This window comes from Lutra lutra, chromosome 4 (assembly GCF_902655055.1).
Source record: "Lutra lutra chromosome 4, mLutLut1.2, whole genome shotgun sequence".
Classification (NCBI taxonomy): Eukaryota; Metazoa; Chordata; class Mammalia; order Carnivora; family Mustelidae; genus Lutra; species Lutra lutra.
The window spans coordinates 2,536,252-2,549,018 of record NC_062281.1 but is presented as its reverse complement, the minus strand read 5'-3'; the positions used below and the strand labels follow the sequence as shown (position 1 = coordinate 2,549,018).

General features: G+C 51.0%; 1 protein-coding gene across 2 annotated transcripts in view; it reads right to left on the bottom strand.

Annotated features, from left to right (window-relative positions):
- LOC125098108 (maestro heat-like repeat family member 5) overlaps positions 1 to 12,767 on the bottom strand; it is a 68,885-nt gene that overhangs the window by 39,059 nt on the left and 17,059 nt on the right. For both annotated transcript variants that reach the window (XM_047726545.1, XM_047726546.1), the window contains exons 6-8: positions 11,968 to 12,020; positions 570 to 677; positions 118 to 234 (exon numbers count right to left, since the gene is read on the bottom strand). In XM_047726545.1, coding sequence (XP_047582501.1) covers positions 118 to 234; positions 570 to 677; positions 11,968 to 12,020 — 278 coding nt within the window. The remainder of the gene's footprint in view (positions 1 to 117; positions 235 to 569; positions 678 to 11,967; positions 12,021 to 12,767) is intronic.

The window sequence follows — 12,767 nt, the reverse complement described above, 5'->3', positions numbered from 1 at the left end:
ATCAGGTTTCTTCGAATGACCTGAGCAGGGATCAGGGTATGACCAGGGATCAGGCTAAGGCTGAGGTCACGATCAGGCAGCCTGAGCTGGGCTGGGCTGGGGGTGCTGGGGCCTCACCTCCCTCTGCTTGGGCCACTGGTGGGATGTGTCCAGGAGGCTTCTCAAGTGTGCCCTGACGGTGGTGCTGTTGTCCTCAGCTTGAAGGATCAGCCCATAGTAGATGAAGAGAAAAGCCTGGGGGAGGTTCAGCTTCTTGTCCTGGGCCTAAGCCACTTCCGCTCATCCAGACAGCCTGCCTCCTCCCCCGACCAGGCTCTCCTAGCCTCCCTGAGCTCCTGTTGCCGCCCTCAGGACCCTGCTCTGGGACCATCAAACCCCTCCTGGTGGTGGAGTTTCAGGGGAGCAGTTCTAAGTCCTGATGCTCAGGCCCCTGACCCGCTGGTTTCTTTGGGTCCCAGTGTCTTTCTAGGGCCCTGGACCTTGCTTTAGATGTGCCTCCTATGGCCAGAGCCCCTGGGCATGTGCGGTAGGCATGGGGGCTGCTTATGAGGAGACAGGGAGTGGTCCACCTTCTCTGGGGGCTGCTCCTGGCTTGTCTGGTCGGGCTTGGTGAGTGCCAACAGCAGTGCCTTGTACCACGCATCTGTGTTCAGGAACTGGACGGACTTGACAGCCATCTGTGAGCAGAGGGGGGTGGGCAGGGCTGGAGCGCTCTCTCCCTCCACCCTGCGGCTGGAGCTGAGGCCTCCACCTTCCCCGTCCCACCCCGTCCCACCCTGACTCAGAGCCCTGAGTCCATCATTCTTTTGGCTTCGTTCCCCTGAGTCTCCAGGGCCAGCCCTCTGATTTGCCTGATAGCCCCCAGGAACAAGAAACTCATTCCCTGAGATCCCCTCCCTGGAGGTGTTCAAGGAGAGGCTGGAAACCAGCAGTCTGCCCATGTCCCCGGCACTGGGCAGAGGCTCAGACATCACAGAAGCTCAGTGTCAGCTGAAGGGGGCCTAACCAGAGTGAGAGTGCCGGGAGACCAGGGTCTGTCACCTGCGTTCCGGGCTGTCTCCCTGGCACCCGGCACGGTGCCTGCCATGTAGTCGGTGTTTGATTAATATTGTTTGGAAGGATGAATGAGAGATCGAATAAACAGATGACATGTGTCTTCTAAACGTAAGTCCTAGAAGTTTCGCCCTAACATATGAGGACCACGGGGCTTCTCTATTTCAATGTTCCCATTTCCACAGTTTGACAAGTCCAAGATTTTGATCCCCAGGTCTTTGGGGGTGAAGATACTCCTCCTAAGTTTGATCCCAAACCCCCAAATCAAAAAGAAATGATTGATAAATGTGAAGATAGATATTTGAAGAAGTTTGTTCAGCAAACCCACCATAACTAAGCTGAAAGAGGCAGTAAGTTGTTTTTGTTTGCTTGTTTTTTTTTTGTTTTCCTGCAACCCATTGTCCAGGGTTAGTATCAGGGGTGAAGATCTTCACAAAGCAGTAAGGGACGGGGACGATCGTAGGCACGGCGAGCGCGCACGTGCCTGACAGACACACCACACGCGGAGCCTGGCTCGTGTGTAAGGAACGAAGTGAAGACAATGTATCGTTTCAGCTAAGACTGGCCAAAAACAGGACGGCCGGAGGTCAGCAGGAAGTGTCCTTTGGTGGGAAGGGGATGGGCCACCGTGAATTTGGCTGCATCTGCTACAGTTTGAAATGTGCGCGTTTCCCCAGGGAATTCCGTTTCCAGGAATTCATCCTAAGGAGCGCTGACAGGTGCCCGGGTTGGAACACGAGGGTCTTTATCCCGCAGCCTCGCGGTTGCCGGACGCAAGCCCGCCTAGAGCGCCTCCTGCAGGCGGGCCCTGCGGCGTCCTCTGGCGATGCTCCCTGGGGCGGGGGCGGGGGCTTGCAGCCCAGGCTGGAGGAGTTGTCTGCCCCAGGTTTGCCTGTGCCTGCAGGACTTTGGGGTGCAGCGGGGCCTGATGGCTACTCCAGGCCGCAGACCCCAGGACCAGTGTCTGCTGAACCCATGGGACCCGCGCTGCCTGGAAGCCCCAGTTCTCAACTGGTGTCAACTTTGGTTCAGTGTTGCACGGGCCGGTGCCCTAGCGACTCATCTGAGGTTCAGGTTCAAAAACTCAGAAAATTACACATGCCACACCATGACTGATTACTGACCCTGTTCCCCATGCTGCACTCCACCCCCGTGACTTATAACCGGAAGTTTGTACCTCTTAAGCTCATTCACCTGTTTCGTCATCTTCCCACCCCTCCCCTCTGGCAGCCCCCAGAGCTCTGTATTCAGGAGTCCGGCTTTTTGTTCATCTGTTTTGTTTCTTCAGTTCCACATATGAGTGAAATCATATGGTATTTGTCCTCCTCTGACCGACTTATTCCACTCAACATAATACCCACTATGTCCTCCCACGTTGTCCTAGGTGGCAAGATCTCATTCCTTCCTATGGCTGTGCAAGGTTTCAATGCCTTATTTGTTCATCAGTCGATGGACACTTGGGCTGCTTCCGTGTCTTGGCTATTGTAGATAATGCTGCAGTCAACACCTGACACCAGTGAGAATGGCAAAGATTAACAGGACAGGAAACACGTGTTGGAGAGGATGTGGAGAAAGGGGAGCCCTCTTCCACTGTTGGTGGGAATGCAAGTTGGTGCAGCCACTTTGGAACAGTGTGGAGGTTCCTTAGGAAATTAAAAGTAGAGCTTCCCTAGGACCCTGCCATTGCACTACTGGGTATTTACCCCAAAGATACAGATGTAGTGAAAAGACGGGCCATCTGCACCCCAATGCTCATAGCAGCAATGGCCACAGTCAACAAACTGTGGAAAGAGCCGAGATGCCCTTCAACGGACGAATGGATAAGGAAGATGTCCATATACACTATGGAGTATGATGCCTCCATCAGAAAGGATGAATCCCCAACTTTTGTAGCAACATGCACGGGACTGGAGGAGATGATGCTGAGTGAAATAAGTCAAGCAGAGAGAGTCAAGTATCATATGGTTTCACTTACTTGGGGAGCATAAGGAATAACATGGAGGACATGGGGAGATGGAGAGGAGAAGGGAGTTGGGGGAAATCAGAGGGGGAGATGAACCATGAGGGACTATGGACTCTGAGAAACAAACTGAGGGTTTTGGAGGGGAAGAGGGTGGGGGTCAGGTGCACCTGGTGGTGGGTAGTAAGGAGGGCATGGATTGCATGGAGCACTGGGTGTGGTGCATAAACAATGAATTCTGGAACGCTGAAAAAATAAAATAAAAAAAATGAACATAGAGGTGCATGTATCTTTCAAATTAGTGTTTTTGTTTCCTTTGGATAGAGACCCAGTAGTCGGACACCTGGATCATACGGCAATTCTGTTTTTACTTTTTTGAGTAAAAATTTTTGAGTAAAAAATTGAGTAAAAAAAAAACCAATTCTGTTTTTACTTTTTTGCTGTCCATGGCGGCTGCAGGAGTCTGCTTTCCCACCAAGCGCGCACGAGCCTTCCTTTTGTTCTCTTTTCAGCACATGCTCGCCGGCACACTTGGTATTTCCTGTCTTTCTGGCAGAAGTCAGCATTCCGACAGGTGTGAGGTGGTATCGCATTGTGGCTCCAGTCTGCATTTCCCTGCCCACGAGGGATCTTGACCGCCGTTTCATGGTCTGTTGGCATCTGTGTGTCTGGGTTTTGACGGTCTTTATGGAGGTGTGTTTAGCTCAGAGTGGAAGGCACAGGTCCCTACCTTGGGGTGCGCCGCACTTCGACACGCGGACAGACCCACACAACCTCTCACCCCCCGGGAACTGGAGTGTATTCTACGACCCCACAAAGCGCTCTGATTCCCTTCCCAGTCGATCCCATCACTACAGAACTGACTGGCGTCACCGTGGACTAGTCTCCCCCTTTCTAGAGCGTCGGACACTTGGAGCCTTGCAGGAGGCACTGCTGTGAGTCTGGTGTTCTCAGCCTGTGGCTGCGGTGCTGCAAGGATCGCACCAGCGCTTCTCCCTGCTGCGATTTCTACCTTCCCCCTCTCCCCGCGGCTTCCTCCACTCGCTTCGCCTTCTCCAGCTTCTTCAGGTGGAGGTTTACAGACGGACTTCCGGCCTTTGGCTGGGGCACTGCTCTGCTTGGCATGGGCTGTCTCCAGTTCGAGGCTGTTTGGGGTAAGGCCTCTGGAGGGCCGTGGGCTCCGAGCCCCGCCCTCTCTGTGCTGAGCCCCGCCCTCTGCATCGAGCCCCGCCCCCCTGCACTGAGCCCCGCCCCCACGCCGAGCCCCGCCCTCTCTGCGCTGAGCTCGTCTGTCTCCCTGGCACCCTACTTGAGCAGTTCCCTTTCGCTTGGAAGCCCAGCCCGGGTCTCCTGATCTCGGTTTTGGAGTTTGGTCCTTCCCCGGTCCCCGCTTCCAGGCCGGGATTGCTGGTGGCCCTGGTCACTGCTGCTGTGCGGGCACGTCTTGTTTTATAGACAAAGGCTCCTACTAACTGGCCTCTTGAACCACAAAGTCCCAAGAACTGGTGGGCACGGTCGTGTACTTAAAAACTATTCGAGCGCTTGCGACCTAATTCAGACTCCCGTGTTAGGGTCGGTCGGTCACAGAATGGGTTAGATGGACACGAACCTGCCAAACTCAGGGACATTTCAATACAGTGAGGCACACTGCAAAACAGGCACGATCCCCAACCTCGCAGCGTATCCCTCTTAGGTATTAGCATTACTTTGGCTCTGAGAAACCCCAAAGGCTTAGCTAAACAAGGAAGAAGAAAAAGAACAAAAAGAATGAGGTTCTTAAGCCCAAAGGGTCAAGTGCACCACCTTCTACCGCCTCTGCTTCTTTTATGTCCAAGAATTATGGTCCCAGAGCTATGAATATCTGCAAAAATGGCAAAATCTTACTAAAAACAGCCTAAAATTACAATGGCCATTACGGAGAAGATTCCAATGAGACAGGATCATTTACTTCAGAAGTGGACTTGAGAGCAAGGTTTCCTAGACTAAGCAAACAGAGCAGGATGCCTAGTTTAATTGCAAGGCAGAAGCTTCTAAAAGTCTTCACAATCCCAGAAGAGCTTCGGTGCTTCACTGCAGAAGCCTAATCAGAAGGGAGACACAAAAGAGGTGCTTGAAACAAGACCCTGGGCCTCGTGGGGCTCCTCTGCTCGCTCCTTCCTCCTTGACCTGAGACCTCAGGACAGTCTCTGGACTCTGCAGATGCCATGACACGGTCACCTCCAAAAATAAAGCCGCTGGAGGCTCAGGGATCTTCCTGAGTCTCTCTCACTTCTTGGTCAAAGGCCAAACAAAGCGCAATCGTTAGAAGAATTTCCTAAGCCCAGGAAGGGTCCCCAAAAGTTCTCTGAAGAATTTAGATTTCTTACCCCGGGGTACCAGAGCTTCGTCAGCTGTGCACCTGCTGGTGGGGGCAGGGATCCCCAGTGTGGAAGCTGAGGGTGACATTCCGGATCCCCAAACTTTAAGACGATGCTCTCAGGGGCCACAAAAAGCAGCCACCTTTCCTGGGTCATTCCTAGAGCTCTCCTGGGCCTCACCGATTGCTGTCACTCAAACGGCTGACGACAGACAGGTCTGTGGCCGACTTTTTAAAGTCCCCCTGGAATGTCCCTTTGTTCAGAGTTTCGGGGTCCAGACGATAACCAACGGCACCCGACGTGTTCTAGCTGCTCTGTTTGTACACGGAGCATCTCCCAACATTAGGGGATCGATAAAAACACAAAATAGGATGGGAGGCCACTGGTCGGACTGAACTCAGGACAGCAGCTGAACACTTTGGAAGGACATGGGTGCAAGGCTGCAAACAGAAGTCCCCGCGCTGTTGACCTGACAGCAGCAGCAGCCCCAAGGTCAGGGACCAGAGCAGCAGCAGGCCTCCCGGGACTGGCGTCTCCACTGTAATCCGCTGGGGCGCTGGAGGAGAGCTGTACCCAAGGCCCCACGGGGACTGCCCATACCACGTCGCGTTTCCCCAGGCCCCATGTGGGCCTCCTAGGCTGACGGGGCTCATGGGGTTCTCGGAACTCAGCAACCCCCTTAAACTAAAATTAAATTAGTGGGAAGCCTTGCCGAATTCTGGTGGATCCAAAGAGTGACGGGCTCTCCCAGGACAGCAGATCCCTCGGAGCCTGGAAGTTGTCCGTAGTGAACGCATCTGATCGAGTTCACAGGGAGTTTCTGGCTCAGCCAGGGGCCTGTCCCTGGAAAACGTGTTTTTGTTGTTGTTGTTGTTGTGTGACGGTCTCCATCACCCTGTTCGGTAGAGACCTCCTTTCTAAATTCAAAAGGCTGATATGTTTTGCCTTCATTGGAGAACTTGCCTTAGAATTTCCTGACCAATCTGAATATTTTATATTTTTTACAATCTGTCCTTGACATAGAAGAGGAGGAATTTAAAACAAAAGTCACTTAATTAATTACTGAGGTGCCTGAAAATCTGTGGGCCGTCTCTAGTACTGACACTGGGAGAAAGAGCCTATAAGGACTCACATAGACGTAACTATGTTTCTTCCCCAATTGCCTCAACACCCACTGAGCCCAGCAAGGCCTCATGCCAACAGGAGAAAGACCTGATGGCCCCGAGGGCTGATCGTTCCCTGCACCAGCCCTGGAACAGGCCATCTTGCTGGTCCAGAAACCTAATGGGCAGGATGTTGGTTTGTCCAGGACTGAGATGCACTAACAAGATCGTTGTTCTCTCTTTCCTGGTTGTTCCGAACCCAGACTCCCTTCTGCTCCTGGTTCCACCAGACTCACGGGGCTTCACTATTCAAAATGGCGGACATTGGGTTTGCCCGGGTGTCTCAGTCAGTTGAGCGTCAGATTCTTGATTTTGGTTCAGGTCGTGATCTCAGGGTCGTGAGACCGAGCCCTGCGTCAGGCTCTATGCTGGGCATGGACCCTGCTTAAGTTTCTCTCTCCCTCTGTCCTTTCCCCCTTCAAAAAAGATGGTGGACTTTGTTCAGTCTCTTCCAGTGTCCCTGGACCCCAGCAGCCCGATACCTATTGGCACTGACTTGGAACAGTCGGCAAGATGCCTGGGCAGTTATGCCCCAAAGGCTCCCTGAGGCCCCTTTTTATTTGTCCCAAGTGCCCCCCCCCCCCGAGCGTGAAACATCCCTGCATCCCTGGGAAATCGTGCATCTGTAGGACGGGGGCAGCCACCTGCTGCACTCAGCTCCCAACAAGATGTCCAACGGCTCCCGCCGGGGCTGCCAAGTGAGGAGAAGCCTTGGCAGATGTCACCCTAGGAAATGACGCTTATTTGCAAACTGCACATGGGGTCCCAAGTTTTGTGACTCTCAACTGACTCAGTGTTTCTCTGCGGCAGACTCCCCTCCCGTGAGATCCTTCTGCTTTCCCCACCCGAGCCCCATCTCCCAGGGCAGTGCTGCTCATCCCCCGTGTTACGATCTCCGCCCAGCGAGGAGAGCCCCAGGACGCGGGGGATGAGCAGCGCTGCTGTGTGAGATGGGGCTCGGGTGGGGAAAGCAGAAGGAACTCACGGGAGGGGAGTCTGCCGCAGAGAAACACTGAGTCAGTTGAGAGTCACGGAACTCAGACCCCGTGTGCAGGTGCTCTGAGCACCTGTGCGTGAACCTTGTCCACCACCACGTGTCATGGGTAATTGACGCGTCCTTGCTACCCGACACTGTTTTCTGGATGGGTCAAAGACTTCCCCTGCTGCAAGACCCCTGCCCTCACAGTGACAAAGAAACTGTTGGAGAACATGTTTCCCCCTTGGGGTGTACCTCCCACTGTCCCCAGCGATGCAGGCACTCCCTGCACGGGGAGATCGTGGGACCCTTGATGACCCCTCCACCAGCTTCTTAGAATTACCTTGCTCGTAATAGTCACAGCAACAACCCTAGGGTGGGCCACGGATCACCAAGCCAATGACCTCCCCAAGACATGCCATGACCTGGGAGTGTCACACTCCCGGGGTAGACAGAGGCGGCAGGAACCTCACAGTCATTGTGGGGGTTTTGTGAATGCCTTGGCTTCTGACCACACCTCTCATTAAGCCGTGAGTCTGACCCAAAGGGGACCACCGTTAAGAGAGAGTCACAAGAAGCCCCACACGGACTCACTTGTGCCTGTGACCTGTGGTCACTCTGGGATCTCCCGGTCAGCAGGGGCGAGGTAGATGCCTGGTAGACCCCTGCCAGCCCCCAAGGAAAGGTGCCGTACCCTGTTCCTCCCTGGCCCCCACCTCTTCTGCCTATAAATACTCCCATGTGAGCACGACTTTGCAGCCCCCTTCTACACACCAGATGGGAGGTTGCCCAATTCATGATTCACTGAATAAAGCAAACAGAATTTTACATTTACTCAAAAATTTTTTAAACAATGGTAAATCTCGAAATCAGGTGCTATGATTCTTGTAACTTTCTCCCTTTTCCAGGATTGTTTTGGCTATTCTAGGTCCTTTGCAATTTCCGTGTAAAATTTTAATTTTTATTTAAAATTAACTATTTGAAGTAAAACGTTATTTAATTTTTATTTAAAACTTTCATTTAATGACAATTTAAAGTTTTGTAGGTTGATAGGTCTTACACTGATCAACTGATTTTGGGAGAATTGACATCTTACCGCTGCTGAGCTTTCTTACCCATGAACATCCCATATCTCCACTTGCATAGGCTCGTCTTTAACTGCTTTCTATACTGTTTGGTGAGGCCCCTGCGGACATTTTGGTACCTGTGTCTTTGTGTCTTTCATGTTTTTAATGTCACTAGGTCACTGTTATTTTTTATTGCTGGTCTATAGACATTGAGTAGACTTCTACATATTGATCTTATATTTTGAGATCTTGCTGATTTCTACTAGTTGTAGTGTTTTTAAAGCTTCTGTAAGGTTTTCTGTATATACAACCACATTGTCTGCCAAGAAAGTCAGTTTTAATTTTTCCGCTGCAAGCCGTGTGTATGTCGTTCCCCATATGTCATTCCCCACCTTTTCTGACCTTCTTACGCTGGTTAGAAACTTCAGGGCAATGTGCACCAGGAATGCAGGGGTGGGAGCTCTGCCTCCTTGTGGTTTTCTGTAGGAAAGTGCTCATTGGTCATCTTTAGCTCAAGTTTCTCCAGAGAGATCAATTTCTTTCTACTCCTACTTTGAGGGCCATTATGATTATGATATTGTGATTTATAATAGGAGATACATATTTGCTCTTGTCCCATTTCTGGCAGAGCCCCTAAAGCCCTTGGGACTTCCTAAGTGGTAAGAAAGATAAAGGTGTCTTTCGTTTTCACAAAAGCCTCTAAAACCACAACTGAGTTGAAGCTGATGTGGTCACTTTTGGAGAGCCTGTAGGTCGATAGCCATAAGGTGGGGGCTGGCGGCCAGGGAAGCTGACCATGATTAGAGGGTTGGAACTTTCAGTCCTATTGTCAACCTTCAGGGAGGAGAGGGGGATGATTATTGACGTCATTACCAATGCCCAACAATTCCTCAGTCATGCCTAGTAATGAAGCCTCCATAAATACGCGACAGGACTGGGGGCCAAGAGCTTCCATGTTGGTGCAGGTATGGGGAGAGTGGCAGGCCCAGAGAGAGCATGGGATCTTGGCACCCTTCCCCACGCCAGGCCCTGGGGGCCGCTGCTGTCTGGCTGCTCCTGGGTTAGCTGCTCTTACAATAAACCCGTGATCCAGGAATGAGATGTTCTCTGAGTTCTGTGAGCCACTCTAGCAAATGAATCAAACCCATGGCAGGGGAAGAGGGGTGGGGGAACCTCTGATCTGTAGCTGGTGGGTCAGAAGAAAAGTCACAAGCTGGACTTGCAGTTGGCATCTGAGGTGGGGCTGTCTTTCTTATGGGACGGAGCCTTCCACCTGTGGGGTTTGATGCCATCTCCAGGTCATGTCAGAGCTGAGAGGACACCCAGTCAGGGTCCACTAAGAACTGGAGAATCACTTGGTGGGAAAACACACATCAAATTACCAGTGGATGTTGCCCGTGGTCAAATGCTTTTCCTTAACTGAGAAGACGATAATTTCTGTACTTTATTCTGTGAATGCATTGAACGGCACTTACTGCTGTTCACATGTTAATTTGACCTCATGTCCCTGGAGTAAACCCCCCTTCATCGTGGTGTATTGTCTTTTTTTTGTATTTTGCTGGATTCATTTTGTGTATATTTTATTAAGGAATTTGACTTTATCTTCATGACGGGTGTTTATAGTGTTCCGTAATGTCTTTGTCTGGCTTTGGTATTAGGTTTGTTCTGTCCTCATAACGTGATTTGGGGTGTGTTCCTGCTTCTCCTCTTTCCTGAGAGAATTCGTAGAGAATTGATAGTATTTATTTCTTAATTATGTAATGGAATTAACCCATGAAGTATCTGGGCCTGGAGCTTTTTTTGTGAGAAGGTTTATAATTACGATTCCAATTTCTCTGATACAAGACTATTTAGATTTTTTGTTTCTTCTTGTGTTAGTTTGGTAGTTTGTGTTTTTCAGGGACTTTGTCTATGCAATCGAAAATGCTTAATTTATTGGGATCATATTTTATTATTGCCGTCCCATGCCTAACAGATGTGCAGTAATATTTTTTTTTGTCTTGAGAGTGGCATTTTGTGTTTTTAACTTTTTTGGGTCAGGCTGTCAAAGAGCTTATCATTTTATCAAAGTTTTTGAATAACTTACTATTGGGTTTTTTCACTATTGTTTTGTTGCTTTAAAAAATTTCCTTGATTTGTACTCTAGATTTTATTATTTCCTTCCTTCTTACTTACTTTGTGTTCAATTTGTACCTTTTTGGAAAGCTTTTTAGATAATAGATTTTATATCGTTCTTTTTTAACATAGGCATTAAAACAAATTTCCTTCTGAGGTTGCTTTATGTCGAACCCCACGAGTTCTCACACATTGTGTTTTCATGATTGTTCAGTTCAAGGTGTTTTCTACTTTCTCTTGCGACTTCTTTGACCCATGGGTCGTTTAGAAGTGTACTGTCTAATTTCCGAATAGTTGGAGTTTTTCCACATACATTTTTCCTACTGATCTCTGATCTACATTCTGGTCAAATAGTGTACTCTGTTTGATTTCAGTTTTTTTAAGTTTATTGAAACTTGATATATGGCCCAGCAAACGACCTGTCTTGGTGAATGTTCTATTTGCATTTGAAAGAAACGTCAATTAAATCAATTTGGTTAATTATGTTGTTCAAGACTTCTCTATCCTTAGTGATTTTCTTTCTTATTTTCCTATTAATTACTCGTATTCCTGCAGCCCTGCTATTATATCTACCAGATGCCACTTGTGACAGTGACCGCTGCCACTATTATTCGTAACTGGAAATGTTAACCAGCATTTAAAGGCCTCCCGTGTATCAAGCACGGTGACAAGCACTTTGTGTGGATTATGTCCTGTAGTCCTCACAATGAATATTTGAGCGAGGTATTTTTATCCCCACTGGACAGACCAGGAAACTAAGGAACAGAGAGGCAAAGTAGGCTGCCCAGGTCACACAGCTGTGGTTGGTTAAATCTGGACTCAGACCTAGGTCTGCCAGGTGGCCCCTGTCCCTTCTCCCAGCCACAGGAGCCCCTCACATGGGCTTGTGGTCAGAGGAGGCTTGCATGACACCACTCCTTGGCTGTGGTGGCTCTGTCCACTCTGGCCTGCTTCCTCCCTCCCTGGTCTCGGATCTGGTCTCCACATGCGCTCTGGCCCCTTGCTTGTGAATCCAGCATCCAGGTGGGGAGGAAGGGCTTTGTCTGCCGACACCTGCTCGCACCTGGCGTCTAGAGACCAAGGTTCAACTCCCAACTCCTCCAGGGACTCGCCTCAGGAGTCCCTTCCCTCCAAGCCAGTTTGCTCATCTGTCACGGTGGGGCTTCTCTCTCCTTCCCCTCCCCCACCCCCACTTCCCAGGGCGAGCAGGTGCTTGGCTCCCCCGTTGTCCCCATCATCCCCGCAGGAGGCCCTTGTGCCTGGGCCTCATCCCTACCTGGGCCAGGTGCTCTTCCCAACAAGCCTTGTCTCCCTGGTTGAAGATTGCCTCTGTGGGATAGAAGGGCATTGCTGGAGGCCAGGTCTGACATCCACATGGAGGCTGGATCTCAGGCTCCTTCTCCTCCAGCCCTTGGGCACTGGACTGAGTCAGGACAAGTCTTGCCTCTGTTTGTCCTGGCTTTGTGAGGGCAGTGAGCTGGGCTCGGGCTCAAGGTCTGGATAGCTGGTACTCTGTGGCCCTGTCACCCTTGCTCTGTGATCCGAGGTGGCCCATGTTGCCTCTCAGGGCCTCAGGCTCTCTGATGGTGAATGGAGGAGTCCCTCCAGGCTTGGCCATTTGGAATGTGCTAGAATCCTCTCGGGGTCGGGGGGAGTGACACCCAGAGAGGGAGGTGTTGTGAGAATGGAAAGCTTTTTTAGAACTTTGGAAACTCAACCTCAGAGGGAGGGCTGCTTTGGGGATGGCCCTGGGGGTCTCAGAACTCACCTGGGCACAGAGGGACCTCTGCCCAGCTTGCCAGTCCCTGGCAGGGTGTATGAGGCCCAGTTAAGCTGGGACCTGCCTCCTCCCAGCCTCAGAGCCCAAACTCCCAAGCTCAGCCTCTGAGGCCTCTCCCGCTGGGCCCGGCCCCCCTGTAGATGGTGGGGTCACTATATCCATTTCCTCTCATGGCCCCAACTCCTCACTAAAAGCCCTGAGGTCTACACACACCATTCCCTCCTCAAATTCCTACACATTCCTCAAAGCATGGCTCAGGCTTGGCTGCGTCCTCCTTCGGAAGCCCTCCCTGATTG